The sequence below is a fragment of the Gobio gobio genome, assembly GCF_949357685.1.
Source record: "Gobio gobio genome assembly, chromosome: 8".
NCBI classification, from domain to species: Eukaryota; Metazoa; Chordata; class Actinopteri; order Cypriniformes; family Gobionidae; genus Gobio; species Gobio gobio.
The window spans coordinates 19,045,741-19,072,608 of NC_137114.1; the positions used below are offsets into that span (position 1 = coordinate 19,045,741).

The window sequence follows — 26,868 nt, forward strand, 5'->3', positions numbered from 1 at the left end:
TTATTTTAGCGGCAATCTGCTCTCTGGCCTCGCTCTTACTGCGGCCACGCATCGTAATTACAGGTCACCGCCATGATGATTCAGTAATTACAACAGCGTCGACGCGAGGACACAACCATGCATGTGCAAGCGTGTCATCTGATCCATAATTCATGCCTTTGATGGTCCTTACCAAAGTGTGGCACGGCTTTGAAAATGCGCTGTACTGGCGGTTATGCAAATCGCAGCCGTGTAAATGGCGGTAATGCTTCTGGGAGTGTCAAACACAATCACATGGACGTAAACATCACAGCGTTTATCCGACGGCCTGGGTCTTCTGTGAGAGAGAAGAGGACGCTGCGAGGGGCGATTTTAATAGACGTGGCGTGTTTTAGTGTGTGGTGATGATGGCTGGTGTGTGTGAGGGAGATTTAGCGCTGTTGAAATGCTGCCGGTATTAATTGCTCGTCTCTAGTTTGGCTTCATTCTGCTACTGCTGTTGACTGATTAGAAAATTGCTTCCAGTTGAAAAAATTGGATTCCATCTCTGTTTCTCTCTCTCTCTCTCTCGTTCTTGAAACATGTACTCAGCTCGTTTTCTGCCAGACATTCCTCTCTCACATGCTCTTTTTTCCCTTGGTTACATTTATGTTTATTTGCGTTCTTCGTTCTCTTTACCTCTGACCGTACACGCACTCGCTTCTGTGGATCTTATAAAATGTGGAAGGATGTATTTTGGATTTTGGTTTGGAGTACAGTAGTGTTTCATTATAGTTATTATAATGATATTAGTAGGTCTGGGACAGCTTTAAAACTCTGTCTTCAAATGAGACCAATATGTCTGTGTCTCGCTCTGTCTCGCTCTTTCATTTTTTAGTTTAATGCATTTTAGTGACATGATAGATCATTTACAGTCATATTCCCACACCATTTGTAGCTTAGCTGCATGCATAAAAATGTGTTTTATTTTACTTTATTAATTTGTATTATTGTTTTCATTTTTTTGACAAATTTTTTAATTTTTTTTAACAAAATTATTGAGAAATATAGGCAATGAATTATTATTTTTTTCATTTAGCATTTAGCACTTTTATCCAAGAGACTTACAAATACAACTAAGCAATTAAAATGATTTATTTTAAAAAAAAAAATAAGAGAAAAAAAAAATATTTAAAGAGAAAAAATAATGTTCATAATTGTAATGATTCTGAGAAATACTACAAAGCTTATTTATTTATTATTTTATTCTTTTATTGTATTTTATTTTATTTTAGTAGACACTTTTATCCAAAATGACTTACAAATACAACAAAGCGATTTAACTTTTATTTTTTTATTTAATTTAATTTAATTAATTTAATTTTGTTTAATTTTATTTTATTTTTTTATTTTATTTTTTATTTTATTTTGTTTTTTTATTTTATTTTATTTTATTTTATTTTATTTATTTTATTTTATTTTATTTTATTTAGCAGACACTATTATCCAAAATCAATTACATATACAACAAAGCAATTCAACTTAAAATTATTTATATTATATATTTTAGAAATAAAGAGAATAAAGGAAGAGAAAAAAAATAATGTTCATGATTTTAATGATTCTGAGGAATACTACAAAGCTGATTTTATTTATTTTATTTTATCAGACTCTTTTATCCAAAACGACTTTAAAATACAATAAAGCGATTCATCTTAAAGTGATTATCTGTGATTATATTAGAAATATAAGGAAAGGAAGAGAAAAAAAATATTTATAAAATATTAAAATATAATTTTAATGATTCTGAGGAATACTACAAAGTTATTTTACTTTTTCATTATTTCATTTTATTTTATTTATTATTTTATTTTAATTTAAAAGGCACTTTTATCCAAAACGACTTACAAATACAACAAAGCGATTCATGTTAAAGGGATGAATTTGTTTTATTTTTTGAAAATTTTGCTTTAGAAATAAAGGCAAGGAAAATAAAAAAAAATTATGTTAATAATTTTGTGTGATTATGAAGAATACTACAAAGCTGATTTATTTTATTTTAATTTTAATGAACATTAGGAATACTATTATTTTGTTACTGTTTTTATACTTTCTCTTTAACAAGGCAGTGATCGGTTTCTGAGGGTCTCTCTCTCTCTCTGTCTGTCTCTTTCAAAGTGATCTCAGACAGACCTCCACCCATCGTCCGCCAGGGTCCCACCAACCAGACCGTGGCTGTGGACGGGACGGTGGTCCTGGGATGCCAAGCCACAGGCACGCCGACTCCCACCATCCTGTGGAGGAAAGACGGGGTCCTGGTGTCCACTCATGATTCTCGACTGAAACAACTCGACACAGGAGCCCTGCAGATCCGTTACGCTAAGGTACGGTGGCTCTGAGGGCTCAGAACTACATCAAAGCCTGACATATTTATCATGCAGATTAATGTACAGTAACAGGGGACGTGACTCCGGTCCATGAGAACCATTTCCTTTCATGGATTTATAGCTTTGTAACTCCTCTCTGACCCTCATGATGCATTATAAACGCTCACGTATGGAGGTTTGAGCATGTGTTCGTTTGGTGCACCAAACCCACTTGTTCTCGTAAAGTACTGTTTCCCTTGTTCGGTTTTCCTTAGTAACAGATTTTTATGGATTTTTCCATTCCAAACACACCACACAGAACAACTATTCACAGGGAATCGTGAGCGGTTGTGTTGTGCCACTCGTCTCAGACCCAGCGCCTCTCTTTTTTACTTTTATTAATATTTTATTCATGGAGGGTTCTGAATGCGGCAGGATGGTTTATTGGATGCGGTTTCTTTCTGAGCTGAAGTTAGCAGATCTTTTTTTTTTTTTTGAGACGCTAGCTGTTTTATTCTGAATATCTCAGACAGCACTGCAGATTTCACTGACGGAATCAAAAATCACAGCTTCCCTTATAAAAACCATTTGTGTTTTGAGTTCTTTTTGCACGTTTGGGTCAGATTTACCACATATTCGCTGCAAGTTTGTCACAAATAAACTGTTTTCAAGGGCCCACATTCCCACAGAAGGATTAACATGATACAATGTGACTTTTGATTTGCTCATTTGTTTATTAGCTTATTTTATTAACCTTATTTGCACTATGTAACTTTTCCGTCCACTAGAGTTCGCCTGTTCAAAACAAAAGCATAGTTTGATGACGGCAAGTTTGAGCGCAGAATCTTGGGACATGTGGTCTTCACCTCACAGCCGGTGGAAAAGTATTGGGATAGGACTCGGGCAGAAATCATGTTCATGGGATTATTAACATTACTGTAGTGAGAAGCAGAGCAGGACCGAGTGTTAGCAAGGCTGCTGGAGCGATTGTTAATAAGATGAAGGCAACACACGCCTCGTGAGCAGCGAGACTTTTATTATGACACAATCGCCAGCAACACTTCCGCTTTTCATGAGTATGAGGTAAGGCAGCCCTGTTTATCATATTAGATACATCTCAGGCCCTGTCCCAAATGGCACACTTCATGTGCACTTTCCGCCTTGTGGACTTACAATGCGCGTGTCCGTTAAGTCCACGAGACCACAGGGTGTCCCATTTGTCACTTTAGGTCTCAGATGGGTGCTCGGGTGCCATTTGGGACAGGGCTTGAGTGGCTTGAAAATACCCTTGGAAACCGAGGGGAACGCAGATATGATGAAATCGACAGGCGACTCCCTCACACATCCCGGTTCCTTGGTTAAAATAGCAATTTTTCTCACGATTTACAAATAGTTGGAAACATTTGGGATATTGTAATTACTCCACTGAACAAAATATGTAACACTGGCCTAGTGGTTTTTGGATATTTTACTGAAAAAATTGTACGTAGTGCACCTTTGAAGTTCTTTACTGAGAATAAGTAGTGAAAAAAAATAATAATTTTAAAAAACTTAATTCAGACCCTTATGGCATTTTTTGGTAAATCTTTTTAAGCATAAAACTCACTAATTTCTCTGAAAACAAGACTTGAAGTCTCATTAATATTTCATATGGCATTTTTGCTTCTCAAGCTTCTCAAGGATGTTTTGATATTTTTTATTAAAAAAATATTTTATTAATATTTTTGTTTTATAGCATTTTTTTTTTTAAATCTTTGTTTGTTTCCAGGTTTAAAATAGATTTTGAATCCCATATTTTCAGTGTGGTCTCATACCTTTGGGCATCACTGTCACTAAATAAAATATTCCAGATACAAGGGTCTTAAAATATTGATACAGTATATATATATTATATATTGCATCAATACTTATATATTATATATTGATATATGATTAAGCATTCTTAAAGGAACACTATGTAACTTTTTTCCATCAATACATCACCAATCCTTCTTCCAAAATGTGTTTTTGTTTACCCTGATTCTATTATAAGTGTTTATATTTAAGGCCTTTCGGGATGGTTTTCGTGAAAAATTGCGTAAATGCGTTACTGGCAAGAATCTACATTGGCTTGGCTTTTTAGAGATTTTAAATGCCGTAAAAGCGATGCGGAGATGGCTTTTTTAATTACTCACCAGGTGAGTAAGGTACTTTATTGAACAGATATGTAGCTCTCTAACAGAGTTGATTGTAAAGTATTATCTATTGTGAAGGGTCATTTCGTTACGTTTGTTGTATCGCTGTGCTGGAATTCATTTTCAAGGAAGTACCGTGTCTATTAATGGGTAAAGCTACAGTAACATCTTCAGCTAGTCAGCTTGAGATCCTTTCCATCTAAACTGGTTTAATCTCTTAAACCTAGTAGTGAATGTTTTATGAGCGGCAGGATACCCATATTCAGCCGCACGTACAGCCAAAGCACAACCAAAACAATGTTCTTCTACAAAATGCATGCATTGTTTTTTAACCGCTAGAGGGCCAAAAGTTACAGAGCTACCTTTTAATTATCAAAATGATCATAAAATCTTTGAAGGTTTGCTCTTTTGTGAGCCAACATAGACATACATGCGTGCAGTACTCCATAAGACAGGCTTTCTTTTCATCCGTCACTACAGCACAAACATCATCTCAGACACACACGGCCAGTGTTCAGAGAGCCGTCAGTCAGCCTGCAGGTTTTGATGTGCGAACACACACTCCCGCTGTCATCCCCCGTCAGCCGCATGAAGCTACACACACCCTCCGAACGTGAGCGAGGGGGAGGGGAGCGTTTCCTGTCACGGCACACACACACATGAGCGCCCGGGTTCCCCCTGCACGGGGGTCAAAGGTCCCCGCGGTGTGGGCTGTCAGAATGCGACTTTAATTAACGTAGATGTCTCACTTGACGACGTCTCGCCTCTTTTAAAGAATAGAGGAGAGATAAAGCGAAACGAGGAGATGCATCTCTATCTGTTGCACTTCGGGCGGTCCGCATTAATGAACATGTCATTAAGCGAACACACGCACACCAGTAGCTCAAGATAGACTGTCTATTTCTGGCGACTTTCATACCGCCTGTGTAAACTGACTGACAGATCGGCTGACGTCTTCTTAAATGCGTCCTTTTTTCCATAAGATATTAGCATAAACCAACTCAACATCATACAATCACTATTATTGTCATTGTTTTCTAAGAAAGGAACACGCATGTGGATGTTCTTAAATGTCTGCCTGTCTTTATTTTCTCTCAACAATATTTGTTAATATTTATTTATTTACTTACTTTACCTAGGAAGTCTTCCGATTAACTACAGGTTTATTTAAATTATTATGTCGGTAACGCTTTACAATAAGGTTGTATTAGTTAACATTAGTTAATGCATTAGTTAACATGAACTAACCATGAACAACACCTCTGTTCAGCATTAGCTCATCTTTGTTAATGTTAGTTCATAAAAATACAGCTGTTCATGGTTTGTTCATGTTAGTGCATAACTAATGTTAGCAAGATTTTAATAATGCATTAGTAAATGTTGAAATTAACATGAACAAAGATTAATAAATGGTTTATAAGAGCAGTTCATGTTAACTAATGTAGGTAACTAATGTTAACTAATAAACCTTATTGTAAAGTGTTACCATTATGTCTGTCTCGCTCTGTCTCACTCTTTTTGTCTTTGCCTCATCCTGTCTGTCTGTCTTTCAGTTTTTAGTTTAATGAATTTTAGACAAGATAGATCATTTATATTCATATTACCAAACCATTTGTAGCTTTGCTGCATGCATAAAAAGCAGATGTTTATATCCAAAGCGACTAACAAATACAACAAAGCAATTCATCCTACAGTGATTTTTATTAGAAATAAAGGCAAAAATTAGATAAAAATATATATATTTATAATTTAATTGAGTAATTATGAAGAACGCTACAAATCAGTGTTTTTAATTTTATATTATTTGATTTATTTCCAAATTCTAGTGGTGCGGAAACTGCACAAATCACCTTTAAATATTATATTTGTGTACAACAATCTAATAATCATCTAAAAAGCGGCTCTTCATACATTCTAAATCTTAAATATAGCAAAACATTTTGACAAAAAAAAAATGCTTGCTTAAAATCTTCAATATAAAAACGATACAATGAATAGACGTCTCAATGAGGAGTGTGTTTTTTATGTGAAATGAAACTACGTATAGCTAGAGTTATTTTGGAGCTGAATATAGGAAAATCATTATTAATGTATATGCATATATTTGCCTTTTTCTTCTTTCAGCTGGGAGACACTGGCATATACACCTGCACCGCGTCCACCCCCAGCGGAGAGGCGTCGTGGAAGGCTTACCTGGAGGTGCAAGGTACAGCCGACAGACAGACCGCAAGATAACAGACAATAGAGTGGCAGGCACTGAGAAACGAACGACAGGAAATTAAGTTTGAAATTGAGTTTGAAATTAAACCTTCGTCCAGCTGTAAATGGTTTTCATGTTTCTTGAAGCAAAATTGAGCCGCTGCACTGCTTTTTCTTTTTCAGTATTTTTGTCTTGTATTATATAAATAACTGAACATCTTTAAAGCAAGATACATTTATATGCTAGTGGGTGAGGAAAAATTAATTTACCCATTTTTTTTTTCTCTTTTTTTAAGCATAAAACTCAACTTGATTTCTCTGAAAACAAGGCTTAATATCAATATTGCATATAATATCTCTTGTCTTTTGCTTCCCAAATAAAAGTATCCTGTTTTAAGGATTTTAGATATTTACTGAAATTTTACTGGAAAAAAATAGACAAACTGTTGAGCCAAAACTTTATGACCACCTGCCTAATATGCTGTCGGTCCTCCGCGTGCTGCCAAAACAGCACCGACCCGCCATGTGATGTCCTATTTTAGGCACTTTCGACGGTGGACAGGGGTCATCAGGCATCTTTATTCATGCCCATTTCTCCTGCGTCCAACACACTGACTACAAGAACTAATTCTTTGCTTACCATCTAATCTACCCAAAACCTTAAAATGTGGCCTGGTTAGCAGATGATAAACGATATTCCCTTCACCTATGACTGGTCATTATGTTTTGCATCATCAGTGTATGAACATGTATATATCACATGTCTGCTTCGGGAGTAATCCAGAGCAGTTGCGCAGGATGATGTGCTTATGTGTGTATGTGGCTTTGTTTCAGAGTTCGGCGCTCCGGTTCAGCCCGGCCGACCCACAGATCCAAACCTCATCCCCAGCGCCCCTTCCAAACCAGAGGTCACAGACGTCAGCCGCACCTCTGTGTCTCTGTCCTGGAAGCCCAACCTGAACGCTGGAGCCACGCCCACCTCTTACGTGATAGAGGCCTTCAGGTGACATCATCGGTTTATACTTATTTGTCATTGGTCGGTTTGGTTGTACAAGCGTGTGTTTTACAAACGTTTGTAAATACAGTCCACAGGCTAATGGGGGTTCTGTAAATACCAAGTCCATTTGCTGCGGCATGTCATAAATAATCATACCCATGTCCGTGCTTTCCTGTAAGCCCAGCGTTTTGCGGTAACCTCATTGTTTGGTATAGTGTTTGCAGGAACGATATTTCGATTTAAAGTTTGGGCTGCAGTAATTTGCAGGATAAATACTCATGTTTGATGTGTGTGGTATGGACGGCAGCCATGCGGCGGGCAGCAGCTGGCAGACGCTCGCGGATCACGTGAAGACGGAGAGCTTCGTCCTGAAGAATCTGAAGCCCAGCGCCGTCTACCTGTTCCTGGTGAGAGCGGCCAATGCGTACGGCCTGAGCGACCCCAGCCCCATCAGCGACGCTGTCAAAACACAAGGTCAGTTCAACTTTGACCCGACAGAGAAGTATCCCGTCGTGTGTTTTAAACATGTCAATTAATTTATCGCTGTTTTGTGTATTCTAGGGAGTTGGTATGCATATATGCTTACGTGTTTAGAAATGTATATGCATGTACTACATCTTTTTTGTGTGGTTTGTGTTTATGCGAGTAGACGTCCCACCAACAAGTCAGGGAGTGGACCATGGCCAGATCCAGAGGGAACTAGGAGATGTTGTCATCCACCTCCACAATCCCACAATACTCTCATCGTCTTCTGTCAGAGTCCAGTGGACTGTGAGTGCCGCCACATTTTCTTTTAAAGGGACAGTTCAGTCCCAACTAGTGATGGGGGAAGTAATGTGTTACATTATTCCATTACTCTAAAAAAGTAACTAATTATGTAAAAGTTACTAATTAGTAGCTATGTAACTGGAAAGTAGTATGTTATGTTGCTTTTTCACATCTGGGCTTGCTTGTTTAGTTTTTTTAATAACATAAAAAAACAAAAAAAAGTCATATTTTTGCCAATTTAAAGGCCCTTTCACACCAAAGTTTTTATGAATAAGCCATTTTAATAAAATCACGCCTGTCCACTAGAGGGCGCCGCTCAAACAAACCTTCCAGCTGTGCTGCCATTCTGGATTGAAGAAGAAAGTTCAACACTCAGACTTCAGCAATAAAAAAAAATGAAACATAAATGTGATGTTTATCTAAAGTAATTGATGCTAATTCGTATGGTTGAAAAGTTAGCAGCAAAGACATTGGTTAACCATCTGAACCCTGAGCTGTTTTCTGGGCCCTGGAGGTGTTTTGACATGCCGTGAAATTTGAGCTTATTTCTGTTACTTGTAACATTTTCATGGCTAAAGTCTGATTATACTGCATTCTGCACAAACTCTGCTACAATAATATGTGAGCAGCATGTGTGTAAAAGTTTGTAGTTTTGAGAAAATGATGTTTATGCGTGGTTTGTGAAAAAAACAAACAAAAACAAACGGTTTTATGGTTTCGCCCATAAAACCCATACTGAATATTTGTTTTCTTTATTTAGCGAAAAGCACAACATTTAGTTTTAATTTGAGTGTACATAAATAAAAGTCTGTCTTTAAAGGAACACTCCACTTTTTTTGAAAAAGGCTCATTTTCCAACTCCCCTAGAGTTAAACAGTTGAGTTTTAACGTTTTCAAATCCATTCAGCCGATCTCCGGGGCTGGCGGTAGCACTTTTAGCATAGCTTAGCATAGATCATTGAATCTGATTAGACCGTTAGCATCTTGCTCAAAAATGACCAAAGAGTTTCGATATTTTTCCTATTTAAATCTTGACTCTTCTGCAGTTACATCGTGTACTAAGACCGACGGAAAAAGAAAAGTTGTGATTTTCTAGGCAGATATGGCTAGGAACTGTACTCTCATTCCTGCATAATAATAATAATCGAGGAACTGTGCTGCCATGTCATGAGTGCAGCGGCGCAACGATATTTTACGCAGCGCCTGAAAATAGTCCCCAGCTAGGTAACTTCCAACGTGGCCGGCACTAAGTTTGTGTAGTTGCAGGTATTCCGGTTAAAATCTATACGGTTCAGGACCTGCACCAAAATAAATATGAGAGTATAGTTCCTAGCCACATCAGCCTAGAAAATCGCAACTTTTCATTTTCCGTCGGTCTTAGTACACGACGTAACTACAGAGTTTTAAATAGGAAAAATATCGAAAGTCTTTGGTCATTTTTGAGCGAGATGCTAATGGTCTAATCAGATTAAATTATCTCTGCTAAGCTATGCTAAAAGTGCTACCGCCAGACCCGGAGATCGGCTGAATGGATTCGAAAACGGTAAAACTCAACTTTTTAACTCTAGGGGAGATGGAAAATTTGGCTAATTTTCAAATATAGTGGAGTGTTCCTTTAATGTCTGTGAGGCCAAAAATGAGTATTTTAAGTTGCTTTACACTGTCATGAGGAAAAATCCTCGGGTTCAGAGGGTTAATAAAGTGAGATTAAATACATAAAGTACATGTATTTCACTGTTTTTATTGATTTTGAGGAATACTGAAACTATTTTTTGTGCGAGTGAGATGAGTAAATGCATGAGAGCCGTCCGTCAATATATGGGAAAACAAAGTAACTTGTAAGACTTTTTAAAAAAAAGTAATTCAGATATTTTGTAGTAAGGTAATGCATTACTTTACTGGTTACTTTAAAAAAAAAAAAAGTAATCCGATTATGTAACTTGCGTTACTTGTAATGCTTTACCCCCAGCACTGGTGAGTCACAACATTTTTTAAAATAGTTTTCCAGAGAAATACTGTATCTAAACATCCTTAAAGTAAGATATACTTACTTGAGAAACACAATTGTGTACAATAATAAGACTTTTATAAAGATATGTTTTCTTCATTTAAGTTTATTTTTCGTAACTCACTGGCAAATAGCTTTCTATCTCATTTTAATCATACATTTCACAAATGTTGTGGTATTGAACAAATGAATGGCGTGTTAATTATGTGTTCAAATCTGTACAGATTTTCACCTCACAAACACGTGCAACACACGCAAACAGGAATATTCCCAACATGTTTCTTTTTAACATTTTGGGTTGTTCGCACTTTATACGTATTTAATCAAAAACAGCTGAAACGACATCTGCTTTTATTGGGGCGGATCAAGAATTGATTAAAATCTTTACAAGCGTGTACAATTCTCCTCCCTCCACAGCCATATGGACTGATCCCAGTGCTGAACACCTCTGATATATAAATCATATAAAAATCCCTTCAAATAAAAAGTTAGAAGCTTGAATCTGAATCTTCAAATTTGATTTTTGCATATTAACCCTAGAAAACGAATACACGTTCCCTTTACTCCACGACAAATTCTTTCAATTGAATGGTAGTTGTAACAGAACATAAATGTAAATGGTGGTATTCATTACAAGCAATATTTATCTTATTTATTTAAGCGCTTTTATTATTTAAGTGAAACTACCAGGAAGTCGCAGCCCATTTCAGATGATAAAAAAAGTGTTATATTCTGGAAAATACGGTATATATTCATCTTCATAAGTAATTGTAACCAAAGTTATTGTACATAAATAAAGCTAACTAAACTAAACTAAACTAAAAGCTTGATTTCTTTACAGCTTCCCAGTGTCCTAGTCCTGGGCAATGCTAATGTTAATTAATAGCAGGCATTCAAAACATCCGTGGTTCTGTCCTTAAATTTGGCCATGTTCTTTCCTCCAGGTGGAGCAGCAGTCTCAGTACATCCAGGGCTATAAGGTGATGTACCGGCCGTCCCCAGAGGGCGCTCAGCCGCGAGTGGAATGGGCCATGTTTGAGGTTCGCACCCCGGGGGAGCACAGCGCAGTCGTCACCCAGCTCAAGAAAGGCGTGACCTATGAGTTCAAAGTTCGACCTTTCTTCAACGAGTTCCAAGGCACCGACAGCGACATCAAAGTGGGCAAGACCCTCGAGGAAGGTGAGGAGAGCTTTCAGCCATCTGACCGTGTGCTCTGTGTGCTTTAAAACTTAATGTCCCACGATTCCTTTCTCATTCACTTCACACAAGTCAAATGTGATGTAACAAAATGTGATATTTCAGACCAAATTTGATTCTGTTTCTGCTTTTTTGTGTGTGTATGTATATATTTGTGTTGTGTGTGTGTGTGTGTATATATATATATATATATATATGTATATATGTGTGTGTGTGTGTGTGTAGTATATATATTAGTGCTGTCAATCGACTAAAAAAATTAACTAACTAATCGCACATTGTTCTGTAATTAATCGTGATTAATCGCACCTAACATCAAAGTTTTTTTTAATATAGTAATAATTTCACATTTAATCTCAAAATTAATGTAGAAACAGCATAAAGACAGTATATTTTAAATATTTGATCTAACGTGTTGGAAATATAATGAAATCGAATAGTTATCCAACACAGTCGTCACTGCATATTTTATTAATTAAATATAGATACATTTTTGTTAAAGCTACAAAAGTTATTCAGTCAAGACCAATGCGTGATTTTCTCTTTTTCTTTTCTTTAATTAACATTAATGACCGAAAGCAGCAGGTTTATTAGGCTCACAACACTTTACGTTCATTGAAGACTTTATTTAACTCATTTGAGACTGTGCTTACAAGGAAACTCGACAAAACAGGCATTTTGGCATGCATTTTTGTCCGCTCAATCGCTGTCTGAAGCGGCTTTCTGTGTGCACGAATCTGTGCGTCTCTCACAGACAGGAAATTCACAGACACACGCCAATACCACATTGTATTCTCTTTTGTGTCTTATCGCGCTTGAATGGTTTATAAGCATTCGCATGAATAAGAGAAAAAACTGATGCTGCGTTAAATGCGTTAAATATTTTTAACACGTTAAACCAAAAAAAAAACACCAATAACCCTAACCATAGACCGTAAAAAAATCTGGACGACGCGACTTCATTGGCTTCCGCTGAAGGAAGTGAAGCCTCCGGAGGTCTGAATATGGCGTTGACATCTTGCGCAGATTTGGGACGGGTCTGCACAGTAGTGATCTCGGGACCGGAATCTGCGCAGTCGAGGGCAGGAAGTAGATGCGCGATATCAAAAGCCCGCCCACACTCTCGCAGATGCAGAACAATACATTATGTCGGTGTGAAACAAACAGTTATGTAAATGTAGAAATTAAAGCTAAAGCTCCACTCTCCTCCCGAAAAAGTCTGTCGGTGTCTCAGTGAAAACTTCACTCAGAGAAGCCGTCAATCTCAGCTGTCAATCATGACGTCACACCACCCGTTCTTATAGCATAAAATAACTAACTAAAACTAAACTTATTTAAAAAACGAACACTTGAAATGAAATCATTGTGATAAAAACTGCCTAAAATGACAGAAACCAACTTTTGGGAAAAATGATATGAAGTGTAATTTGATTGTTTAATTTATCTCACGTCCATTAGAATCCATGGAGGGGCGGGGCTTATGACCTATACTGGGACCAACCACCTGGGGGCGATCGAGGCGCATAGGCTTCAGTTATTTACAGGAGTGCTGCAGGCTTGGCCCTAACGCGTTCATTTTGAATATATATCGGGACAGCTCAGGTTGTTCGGCTATTAAAAGTGTGAATATTAGCCTTTTGTACAACTTTTAAATCCGTTTATAATATAATACACAATATAATATATATATATAATATGTATATAATACAGGTAAAATATATATATATATATATATATATATATATTTACCTGTATTTCATAATAAAAATGCATTTAATAATATATTATATAGATAAAAAAAGTTATAAATTATGATTATTTTTGCATGCACACTCCTGGGCGAATTCGAACAGTCTTGCATTCTGCATTTGCGCCTAGGTGAAATGGATAGACATTGGTTTATTTTTGGGTTTGTTTCGATCACATACAGGCTAAATCCCGGCTTCCTGCATGGCCATGCAAACCTCTAGAGTAAGAAAGGCGTCCGCCTGCATTCAGTAGTTCTCATTTATGTTAACGTGTGGTCTGCGGCCCATGAGGGCGGGCAAAGCAGGCCATTTAAAAAGCTTGACGAAAGCCAAGCAGCCAACGAGAAGCCAAAAACCCAAGGCTCAAACAACTGCTGTGCTAATTGTTCTGAGGGCGTGTCCGTCTGTGGCTCCGGTTTGCTCCAACTTTTCCCGTCTGTGCGCCTGCTTTTTTAGTTCCAGACACAAATTGAAATGAACGGCAAACGCAAAACAAATGTTTCACTCCAGGGCTTTGTGTTAACATTCATGTATGTATTAAGTGGATAATAGTTGTGTGAAGTACAGTGACAACATTCTGTTCACCCCGAGCTCGGGTAGTCTTTCCGCTGGCATCTGGCGCAGCGACGGACGAATCATGTTGCTTGGCAGTCGCCGCTCATTATTTAAGTGCACTAATACCGCTGAGTGCGTACTATTAAAATGAGTGCTTACATATGTTACGGAGAACACACACGTATACACAAGCTATCGCACGCAGATATATAGTCCAAATGCATGTGTAATGCTTTTAAATGCACACATGTACACGTATGGTGCGTGAAATCTGCATATATGCATAATTGAAGGTGTTAACACACGTGCATATTGTAAGGTGTGTGTAACATCCCGCTCGTGTCTCTTATCGCAGCGCCCAGTGCCGCTCCCAGGGGGGTCACCGTAACAGGAAACGGAGACAACGGCACAGCGATCCTGGTATCCTGGCAACCGCCCCCAGAGGAGGAGCAGAACGGCGTGGTGCAGGAGTATAAGGTACGAACGAGAGCAAACAGACAATGAGAGAGGCAGACAAAGAGAGTGTGGGGAAAAAAACAATAAAGTGAAGGATGGAAGTAGAGGAAGGAAAGAGGAAATTATAATTACTGGGTTACAGTCCATTCATTTTACGGCGGTGCGCTGGTGAATGAATGGAGAGAGTTTAGTGGATGTTGGTTTGATTTTCTTCGAGGGGAATTCAGTTGTTGTGACATGCTGCCACCTAGTGGTTAATATGGGGTGTTACCACAACGCTCACCAGACAGATGTGCTCATAGAGGGTGTGTAGGGTCATATAGGGTACTTTCAATATCCTGGATAACAATGTGCCAAAACATTCCCTTATTGGAGTCATATTTGTGAGTTTATATGGTCATATAATGTACACAGTCAAACCAAAATTTATTAAAACAACTTCAACATTTTCTCACATTATCACAGTTTATTCGCTATAGTTATAAAATATGACTAGAACTCAGAGTTAAACTGTGTCAGAACAAATTCATCTTGATAATGTCAGACATATTTGATAGAAAGGTAATGGATTACAATCAACAAATCAGCTGTCAGCTGTTCAATTTAAGTACACAATTAGATAATACCAATTTAGGTCAAACAATAATTTTGCTTCATTTTGTTCAGTCTGTGGTGTAAAAGGTCACAAAGTAATAATTTTGGTCCCAAATATTTATCAATTTTACTGGTAGGAAGACATTTTGTAAGATGAAATTTTGGGTATAAAATGTCACAGTTTACTTTATCTTGCTATCCTCACTTACATAAATGAACTATAGTGTCCTGTATCCACTAGTAAAAAATTATATCTGGTGTATGTGTGTATATATATATATATATATATATATATATATATATATATATATATATATATATATATATATATATATATATATATATATATATATATATATATAAATACTGTATATACTTATATTGCTATGAAGTGTTTTCTTACAGCTTGAAAATATAACGGCTAGTTTTGTTTTGTTATTAACCAAAATGCCATGTTGTATTTTTTTTTTTTTTTTGGACAAAATATCATTTTGACTGCTTAGTAATGTGGCAAAATATTCCCTTTTAAACACGTTATGCCATTTTTCCTAAGATAATTTTGACCAAGAATTATAAATGCGATTTTTATTTGTAGACGCTTTGTGTCTTTTAGTGCCCGCTCTGCTAGTATGTACAGTTGCAATATGATTAGACATACAAATGTAACCTTTCGTTCTTTATTCTCTTTCTGCATGTCTTTATGTGCTTTTCTTGTCCAAACAAGATAACAGAGCCCATCTCATAAGATATTCCTCTCAGGCGCTCAAATTTTAATGGGTTTGCGGCGTTTCGGCATTTAGTTCGTAGGCCGCGGCTGACGGGAAGAGGTGCAGTTTGAGTCCTTCAGTCCCAGTTAATTTCCCAGGTACATTTTTTTCAGGCAGTGTAAGGAAAGGTAGTGAGTAATTTCATGCTTGTTAAATTGGGCGGAGGAGGATTTTTCGCTAATCACTTTTCTCGTACACTTTTTTTTCCCTGCCCCGTTATGCCTCAGGAGAACTTCAGAACTCTCAGAACGTCCTTTCTCTTTACCTCACTTTCGCTCTTTTTTTCACTTAATTCACTTTTTTTGGCCTTTGGGGATGTCTAAATCTGGTTAGCGTTTCTGAAAAAGGGGACGTCAGCGTGGAAAAACATGTAAAAAAGCATTTCGTTTCTATCCGTAGAGCTCGGCGGAGATCTGTGCGCTGACCCTATAATGGAAGTTAGGCGGTCAGAGGGGGCTATATCACATTTCACTCCGGTGAATGGGCCCCCTGCCGGGCCTGTGATTGTGTTAGGGCGAGGGTGGCTGATCCAAGCTCTGGTCACGCACAGGGTCGCACACACACTTTGACGCTCATTTGGACGGCACGGCTGGCTGAGCTTCCCGTGAGGAGGAAACAGACCAGGGTTCACTGCGCGCAATGAAAACAAAGAAAACTGCATTTTCATTTCAGGGAAAAACAGATCTTTGACATGAAGACAAAGTCTGTACCACAGATAGGGAGTGTTATTGTAGGTGGGGAATCTCGTTTTCATGACACGTCTCAACTTTAGCGCTACTTGATAGCGTGTGAATTTATGCAGGACGGGAAGGTTGCAAGGTTGCCAGGTCTGTGGAACAAAAATAGCCCAATGACCATATCACAAATATCAAAATATACCATTCCAGGATAACTATTTTACACACAATGTTATGCAAAATAAACACCACTATATTGTATTGATCATTGGTAGAATTTAACATTTTACAATACAAGCATTTTAATCAAATGTAATTTATGCATTATGTCAAACCTTTAACAACAACCGTTTAAAAGTAGCCCAGAAAGTAGCGGGAAAATCACAGACTTGGCAACCCTGGCTGACGGTAACATTTAAATGTATTTACTTATCAGCTTTGAGGAAAGTAGTATTATTTAAAGGACAGTCATAATATTCAGATGAGAGATATTTTAATGTAAATATAAAGAAACAAGTTATGTCTGTGGGTACAAACAAAAGTTTGGACGCACTTAACTGTGTCGATGCTTTTCATAATGTTAAAAGTATTTAGATCAAAACTAGTTTGAATGCTTGAGATGAGTTTTTAGACAAAAATATAATTTTTCTATTATAATTTTTTTTTAATTTTCACAAATAATATTTTTACACTTAGGACACTTAATTTATGCTTCTCTTGATATGATTTTTTTTTCTAAAGACGTCTTTAAATGCTCAAAATTAGGTTTTTAGACAAAATATATAAATAAATAAATTAATAAAAAAGAAAAACATTTACATAAAGGTTTGAAGATATTTAAAAAAAAAAAAAAAAAATTCTAAAGACCCGTTTAAATGATAATTTTTTTTTAGACAAAATATATCAATTCATTCATTAAAATATAATAATTTTGGGTTAATAACAAAGGTTTGAACACACTTTACTAAAATGTATTCTTCTCATAATCGTAAAATTATTTTGTTCAAAAGACGTGCTTAAATGCTTTAAATTAAGTTTATAATAATAATATTAAATCCTACATATTACATTTCTTCAGTTTAATTAAAGTTTTGTTTTTAATTAAAACAATATCGTGGGACACACATGATTTTTATACTTCCATTTGTGTTATTTCAAAGATTTAAAAACTTGATGTGCTAAATAGTAATACTTTTGACTGGTTAGTCTGTGTTAGTATCACTTATTACACGGCTCTGTGGAATACTTAATTCTGATTGGTCTCCGCTTCGCGTCGGGGTCCTGATCACTCTGTCAGGGTTTATTTTGCGATAACAACCAGCTGGATGTACATTATCCCTTACTTAAAAAGGTTCACTCGTTCAGAACAGGCTTGTTATTCAACATAAATTATTTTTTATTAAGTGCTAAATGCTTGTCTCCCTTCCTGTTTTCTTTACTGTTCCTCCTTCAGATCTGGTGTCTTGGTAATGAAAGCAGATACCACATTAACCGCACTGTGGATGGTGCTACATACTCGGTTGTGCTTCCCGGCCTGGTCGCAGGGGTCACATACAGGGTGGAGGTGGCAGCCAGCACCGGAGCCGGTCCCGGGGTGAAGAGCGAGGCTACGTCCTTCCAGCTGGGTGAGTCGGACCGGGATGTTGTTCTGGTTAACCGAGATGCTAGACCCTTCCTGACAGCTAAAGAAGAGCACGATATGAACAGTTGATAACGGGTTACTGAAACACAACAAACACTCTTATACAGCTACCGGCCATTTTTAACACCCGGCTTTGTTATGACGACTGGAAAGGTTTATGATAATGGCCACTATTTGAGCCTTCTCCTTAAAAACTGTTTACGCCTGTCAATGGCACAGTTGTAACTTGCCTAGTGGTTAGCCACAGAGAAGTATGTAAGTTACAAAAACAACCTTATCAGAGTCCTCATTCTCATCCGAGAATAAAGGAGATGTCACGTAAAGTGCAGTTTAAAGCCTTTAATTGCTATAAAAGTTTATTTCTCTTTATAAACTTACCAGCTTTAACTTGTTCAGCCTCAAGACATCGGTGGCAGCAGTTAAACTGCAATGAATAGAAATGATTGTAGGGCAGCCTGGAGTTGTGCCAGTCCGTACAGGTGGATAATAGGCCATTCTTTTATGCAGATCTGTTTTTAATAAGGTGTCAATCACAGTGCCTTCAAAGACTAATTTACAGCCTGATGTTTGACGGAAAGAAATGAAGCAGTATTTTGAAACTCTGCTGGTTGCACAAAGAGAGACACGTACATTAAAGTACCCTAAGAAAACCAGTTGATCATCTTTTGAACCTACATTAACTGATGTTCTCAATTGTAGAATGAGCGGATTTTTAAAGGGGTCATGAATTGAGAAATAAAATGGTCCTTGATCTTTTGACATATAAGAGGTCATTGTTCTATCAAATATTCTGTACGTTTCAGAACTCAAAACTTCCTCATTAGTCCAAAAACTGTTTTTATTGAAACCAAGCTACCCAAAACAACTCGCTTCAGATTTGACCCAAGAATGATCAACGCCTACTTCTATATCATTGACTCTTTAGCCCCGCCCACTGATTCACGCATGCCATGCCTTCCTTGTGATCCAAACAACCACTTCAGCTCTGCACCCCCTCACCGACCCACCCGTGGGTCCAATATTGCATCATCATAATCATTTTAAAAAATCTATAAGTTGTGCAGCACAAAACTAGACATATATGGTATCGTTTGAAAGATTAGAACCTCAGCTTTCTTGATAACCCAATCACTTTTGCATTTATGTTACATAGAAAAAGGTAATAAGGTCTGAATTTTTGAAGATTAACCCCCCCCCCCCCCCCCCTGACACCTAGTGGAATCAACAGAAACTTTCTGAAGGGATATAGACCAAACTGATTAAAAATCGTTTTCAAATAACAAATTAATTAAAAAAATCATCAAAATATGACTTTTTATACATGTTTATCATAAAAGTGTGAATAAATACAATATAATATATGCAATATTCCACCACTGTGTTAAAATGTAGAGTGTTTTCTGTAAAATGAGACCATTTTCAAAACTGTTAGTAAGCGCTGCTTTGTTTATGGTTTGGATTCCTGCAGTCTCTAGTTTCACTTTCCCTTTTTGAATGACGAATATAGACAAATATATCTGCTTAAATAAACAGTTATCTCCTTCACACGCAGACACAGAACACTAGTTGACAGTCGCCTGTAGTCCTTTTGGTGTGTTCAGGGGCTGTTTTTCCCCGATGCAGGCGACGACACAATCGGCTTTCATCAGCGCTAGTTCTTTGGTGTCGGTTTGGTGTGTCCCTACCTTAAAGCGTGGATAAACTTTATTTTTAACAAAGTTCCTGTAAGGCACTGTTCGGTTCATTTTAATGCGGATTTGTTTTTAAATAAGACACAGGTCGACAGGCTTTTCAGAGAGACTGAAAATAAAAGATGATGCAGTGACGACTATATTGGATCTGACAGTAATGTCGCAACACACAAGTGTGAGGATCAGTGTTTTCAACATGTGTCTCTATTGCTTTGTGATGAATGATGTGGTATATGACTGTGGAAACTCCATGTACTTAAACTTTATTAGCCACAACCAAGACTTATAAAGCATATGTAACACTAATTTATGAACTATGTAAAAAGATAAACACAGACAATACAATACTATCTCACAAATACAGAAGGTATACATATAAATAATGACATCTGTTTTGCTGAATTTCACCGTTTGCCATTTTTCAACATCGGAAGTTTTCAAAACTATTCCACAGGGACGTTGGAAATTATTGTAATATGTAAAACCGTTAACCAGTCATGGCAGTGGGCGTTTACTTCCAAGTCTTGAATGCGGGATGTCTATCAAAATTGAGGCTGGAAAATAGCTTATTACTTATGAATTACGATATTTTTGTGATGTAAAAATCTTGCTAACATAGGAATAAATGACATTTTAAAATATATTCAAACAGGAAACAGTGGTTTGAAATTATAATAAGATTGCAGACTTTCAAAAAACATTTAAAAAATCATACCGACCCCGACATTTTGTATGGTAGTTTAGATAGTCGTCTGCATGTTTTTGGGTAACATTACATTGCATTCTGGGTAATACTAATACTTGATGTTTGCTAGTACAGAGTTGAACTGTAACCTCACATACAGATCCACAGTGGAGAGCTGTAGATATCCAGGCAGTCGGTTTGCTCCTGCATTGAAGTGCAGTGTGGGATGTATGAACTCAGCGCCTCTTGAACCGAGTGACTGATCGGCTTCCATTCACCGCCGCTGATTCCCCTGCTGAGTGTGCTTCTGTGGAGGTATAAAAGGACCTCCGGAAGCAGAGGATGCTGGTCTCAAAAGCATTTGTCACACCGCGGGCCTTCTTGCATCTCTGCATCCTACGCACCTGTCCTGGCCTAGCTTCTCAGCGGAGTCTCAGTCACAACCAAACAACAAGCAAAACCTCTGAGACGGGAAGTACAAAGAACAGACTAAGAAAAACAGAGCAGGGAATACAGGGGGGATGAGGAAGAGATGCTCAGGTTTCGGAGGAACCTGTTTGCCCCCCGGCTTGGAAAAGAAGACAAAAAAACATAACTGTGTCAAATGATGAAAGTGATGCCCACATGAAACGGGGAGGAAGAGGAAAAGATGAAAACAAATCAACAGAATGAAGTTTCTTTTGGGTCGACAGCCCTAGTCTCTCTTTAGAATAAAAACAGAGAGAGAGAGCACAGAAAGGAAGTTGCTTTTTTGGTTGCAGACAGACAATGTCTTGTCATTCATAATTGATCTTACATTATAGATAAAAGCACTGAATGCAATGTAATGTTGCTCAAAAACATGCAGACAACTTTGGGGTCGGTATGATTTTTTTTCAATTTAAAATTCTATTTGGATATATTTTAATATGTAATTCATTCCTGTAATCATTACTGCAGTCTTCAGTGTCACATGATCCTTCAGAAATCATATGCTAATTCTTATTCCAGTTCAAAGTCAACTTTTAGCAAAATTCATATTATTAATCGTAAATACAATTTATAGAGAAATGAACAGCGCTAAATAAAACTATTCTTTTCTGTTGATGCTTTATGTTTCAAGAATTATGGCTTGTTTTGTTTATAATGTCTTTGTAATAATTATTTTTGATACATTAATAATTGTTGTTTTTATTATTATCTGTAAAATATTTGACAAATTCAAAGGAATATTCTGGGTTAGAGATGCTAAAACTTGACTTTAAGTGTTTGTTATAATAATTGACTTGAATATTAAATGTATCAACTTTAATTGTCAGTGAATTTTTCGTGGGGTTGAAAGGGGGTGAAGGATTGAAAAGTACAAATCGTTTCTTGTGTTTAACCTGGAATATTCCTTTCATTTTTGCATCAGTGATATGGTTTATATCAAATATTTTCTGAACCTCTCGTTGTCTTTATCTCAGACTCGTCCGGTCGCGTTCTCCCGCCGCCGCTGGACGATGAAAACACGATTTCTCAGCAGATCTCGGACGTGGTCCGTCAGCCGGCCTTCATCGCAGGCATCGGCGCAGCCTGCTGGATCATCCTCATGGTCTTCAGCATCTGGCTGTACCGCCACCGTAAGAAGAGAAACGGCCTCAGCAGCAGCTACGCCGGCATCCGCAAAGGTCAGTCCATCACTTTAGGCTGAACTTCAGAGGTTAACTTGATTTTTCTTCTAGCGCTGCTGATGCTATACTGCAGTGTATTCGCTTATAATGATTTAAAAACACATCAAATATAACATCAGTAAGAGGTTAGTCACCCCAACCTAATAATTATGAGTCTGTGAGCTTTCATTAAGAAGGCGTGGCGTGGGTCTCATCTGAAACAGAAAAAAAATCCAACTGATCTTTTAATATAGAGTTTGTGTGTTAGTCAGAGGCAGATGTTTGATCGTTCGGTCGTGTTTGGCTTGTGTTGTCACAGGTTTAATCCCAAACGTCTGTCTCTTTTATTAACGCTCTGGTGCTCTTCTGTCATTTCTGACCGGAAAAGTGTTTTTAAAATCATTGCTTCATCGGAATGATATGAAACTTGGTGACTTTTCTAGCATTAGGTATGTAAACACAAAAAAATTGGGGTCATGATTTGAGCATGCTAATTGGTCGTAAAAAAAAAGTAGCGTTCATTGTCTTCAGTCATAAATGACCGACCATAGGAAATTAATGGGAAATCGGCAAAAACACAAAAATTCTCAGAATATTTGTGTGTACAATCTACAAATCGGCCACGATGCTGAAAAAAAGTACACAGCAGTAAAGGGGTGACACTCTAAAACATCAAGAGTGTGATATTGACACATCCACACTTATAAACACATACACACATACCTATGAAAAACTGAACCAATGAACCACATTTTTAATTTTTAAAAATCACAGCTTTATCAGAATGATATGAAACTTGGTGACTTTTCTAGCATTAGGTATGTAAACACACAAAATAATTGAGGGCATGATTCGAGCATGCTAAGTGGTCGTAAAAAAAATACTCCCACTTGTGCTCTGCGGTCAAAAATGACCACTATAGGAAATTAATGGGAAATCTGCAAAAACACAAATTCACAGAAAAAAATCTATATTTCTAACAAAACAAAAAAAAATATCTAAAACTTTATATTAAATAGTCTTTGAGATTTTTTTAAATATATATTCAAATCCAACAAATGTGTTCAAAAGAGAACTAGGGAATTCTCAAGCCTCTCCACAGAGACCTCTAGTGGTTACTCCCATGGTTGCATGATTTCTTAAATAATTCCAAAAGAGGGCGCTAATCTGCCTTAAAAAAATATATTTTGAAGGCCTAGTCTCTATTTTAACCTGAAATACTTCAATAATTAAAAAAAAAAATTAAAAAAAAATTTTTTTGTATAATTTTCAATGGCAAAAATTGACCATAATTATTGCATAAATATTAAAAAATACCATCAAATCATCTCAAAATACAAAATTAAAAAGAAAAAAATATTATTGAAGAAAAATAAATTGCATTGGTTTTACTGGGGGTGGAGGAAGTTTAATTTTTAGGTGTCCGGTCACTTATGACCGGGAAGACAACCAATGCAACCCCTAAACGAAGAGCACCAGAGGGTTAGAGCTAGTATGAAAATACTTCAGGTTTTGTGATCCCATTTTCCTAAATTAGATAGTCTGATCCCTTCACTGCCATAGAAATCTTTTTTTTTCTCCCTGTGGTCCGATGTCTGAAAAAGCCGTTTCCTCTTTTAACCCCGATGTATCACAATGGATTCCTTACAGTCTAAATTGAGAGTGCTTTCTTTCCGTTTTCTCCTTCATTGAAGAGATGACAGAGATGGCGAACGGAACAATGCCGTTTTTTCCCGATGTGTGTCTCAAGGACATGAAGCTAATGGAATGTTTATTGGCAGGAATCTAAAGGAAAAGATCCAAGCCATTCATTAGCGTTAGCATTCATAGACTCCCAAGGCTGGGCCGCATTCAAGTTAATTGAACGTGTCGACCACAGGAGCACAAAAAGGCCTAAATGAATATGTCCATTTTTCAAGGTTGAGAGCACCTGAATTCATTTACCGGGATGACTCGACAACATCTTGTTTCAACAGCCGCCTCAGATTGACAGGCTGCTTTAAAAAGACATTCTTTCGAAATGTTATTTGAATTATAAAACATATCTTGCACAACACAAGGACTATTTGCAAGGCTCAACATTAAGGATTACATGACGACATGTGCTTTTGTGGCGTGGAAACTTAAAGAAATGTTATTTAGTCTAGTCATCTCCTAGTCTAGTTGGTTATAACCATGTTATCTTGGAAGCTAAGAAGCAATACAATAGATTTTTTTCAGTACACATCCAGCTGGGAAGTATGTAGTGTCCTTTTGTTCCTGCAAAAAGGACTTTTGGCACCATGAAGGGCCTCTGACCTTTAGCTACTAAAGATGTTCCAACTTCCTGTATTTCTCTATAAAGCCACAGGAATCCACAGGTTGCCATGTTTGAGCCAGTAGCTGCGAGTCTCTTAAAGCGTGAACGTGTTTGAGCAAAGGTGGATAATAGTAAACACATGAAGTGGTAATCTGTTTTCCGGGCGGAGAGGAGGGAGATATATAATCTTGCAGTGTGTGAGTGTGTGCATGTGCGTTTACCTGTGTATGTGTGATAAATTGTTTAACTACACAGATCATCCCCAAACCTCGGAGATTTGATTTACTTATCGTCCATAAAATGATCTTTTCCCCATGCTGCATTTGGCCCGCCAAGCGTCAATCTACTTCTGCTTCAAAACCTTCATGCATACAGGATAAAAATCATCACACAAAAAAACGGGCCAATCTATTAGACTCATCTTTTCTCCGAGCACTGCCAAGAACCAGACGGGCGCAGCCGATAAACGTGACATTTGAAAAGGACGGCAGCGGCTGACAATTTTAAAGGTTGTTTTCCCGTAAATATGCGAAGATGAGAAGGTGAAGAAAGCAGGTGTTGAATTCTGAATTCTGCCAAAAAAACAACCCTGACGGCATCACGTGCAACAGCTTCCTGCGCAGAAACTTTGATGTTTCTGATGGGCTGTTTATTATGAATTCTGACCCCATATCGCTCAGATTGATTCGGCCGTGTTCATTGGAGCCTTTGATCAACATGAAAGAAACTAGATTTCAGATCAGATCGAGGGCTTGTGTTATAATAGATTTAAGGCAAAGTTAATAAAGTGCAGCCTGGCACAATTGCTTACATGTCTAGGTTTTTTTTTATACATTTTAATGATATTATAGTAATATAATTATATGAGTGATTTATTGCAATAACACTATATATTAAATATGGCAAGTATCACTATTGATACTAGGGCTGCCTTCGACTTTTCTAGTGGACTATTAGTCATTCATTTAAGTGATTAATCGACTAATCGCACATTAATCTTTATAATCCATATAAATCATAATAATGAGCCTTTAATTGCCTATAATATATTATACATAGCCTAAGCTTCCAATTTTATTGCGTCTAAGCTTCCAAGACTTGATGGCATGGCTAAATAACACTTCCACAAAAGCACACATCCTCATGTAATCCTTAATGTTGAGCCTTGCAAATAGTCTTTGTGTCGTGTAACATATGTGTTCTATAATTTCATAAACATTTAGAAAGAATGTTGCCCGTCAATCTCAAAAAAGATGTTGTCAAGTTTCATACGGATTACACAATCTGAGAGTATTTGTTTTCCACTCTAACTGGTTTTGACAATCGCTTGACATTTAAAGCTTTCTGTAGATATATTTCTCATGTCTGTGAGAGGCAAGTATACATTGAGTTTTGGGTTATTTTTTTGACGCGCGCAAGTTCACAGAGACGGCAGAAAGCGCATCCTGTTTGTTTTCTTTATTTTACAAAGGCACAACGTTTCCTTGTTATTGTGAGCGAACTCAAATAAAAGTAGACCTTTAACAGTTTGGAATGAAACAGGCGCCTCCATGTCATCCAGTAAGCGCACTATACTTCAGCTTCCAAAGTCTCCACACAAACACTTGGATATGCGCCTAGTGATAGCGCACATTCATATAGGTCTTTTTTGACTAAAGAGCCATTTTTTCATTTTTGGTTAATGCATTTTTTTCAAAAGAGCCACAGTAAAACAGTAGTAATTGTTAGATCCATAGACAACTAAAAACAAACAAATATGCAGCAAGCAAATACATAATTAAGTTGCACTATGGAATTAATTGTGCAGGTTGAATCCTCTTTGTGTGTGTGAATGCACACAGTGCTTACATCTACTGTGTTTATGCGAATACTCGACTTGGCATTTTGATATATGTCTGTGTTTATTTGGCCGTTTAGGCGCGCAACCAAAGACGAAGGCTGCTATGCTTGTCCGTGTTGCGCTCTGAGCGTGCGCACAGCATAATTCAGTTATTTTGCGACTTATCGCACTTTTATTATATGTTTTCGTCAACTGAAAGCTTTGCGGATTATCATAAATACGACACATTTATTTATCACAAGGGTCTCTGAGGCAAAAGCGAAAGTACCAGCGGGTGAAATGTTTTGAAATGTCTCTTTGCACAGCAAAGCACCAGTTTCAATAAAAGGATTGGCATTTATATTAAAGTTTATATAGACCCTTTTTGCGCCGACGTCACAATTACGTCACGGCGTTAGCTGGAGGCAAAACAAAGGAAAAACTGGAGGCAGCCAATACAAACCAGCACAGAGTAGGAGCTCCAAATGTAATCTTGTTGTTTCGGGTGCCAGAATCGATGGAGTACAGGCTCCAAATTGAAATTTTACAGCATACCTGCCACTACTGTCAGACAAAAAAACGACGACAGCTGTGGTTAAACGCAATAAAACGAGCGGACTGGAGTGAGTGTGTGTCC

General features: G+C 37.3%; 1 protein-coding gene across 1 annotated transcript in view; it reads left to right on the top strand.

The window, feature by feature from the left end:
- The window catches only part of robo1 (roundabout, axon guidance receptor, homolog 1), a gene marked incomplete at its 5' end in the record, with an annotated part of 366,802 nt that overhangs the window by 314,650 nt on the left and 25,284 nt on the right, over positions 1–26,868 (top strand). Inside the window, 9 exons of the mRNA XM_079823622.1 lie at positions 2,137–2,342; positions 6,623–6,704; positions 7,532–7,700; positions 8,002–8,168; positions 8,344–8,465; positions 11,415–11,649; positions 14,326–14,447; positions 17,918–18,089; positions 21,928–22,131. Coding sequence (XP_079679748.1) covers positions 2,137–2,342; positions 6,623–6,704; positions 7,532–7,700; positions 8,002–8,168; positions 8,344–8,465; positions 11,415–11,649; positions 14,326–14,447; positions 17,918–18,089; positions 21,928–22,131 — 1,479 coding nt within the window. The remainder of the gene's footprint in view (positions 1–2,136; positions 2,343–6,622; positions 6,705–7,531; positions 7,701–8,001; positions 8,169–8,343; positions 8,466–11,414; positions 11,650–14,325; positions 14,448–17,917; positions 18,090–21,927; positions 22,132–26,868) is intronic.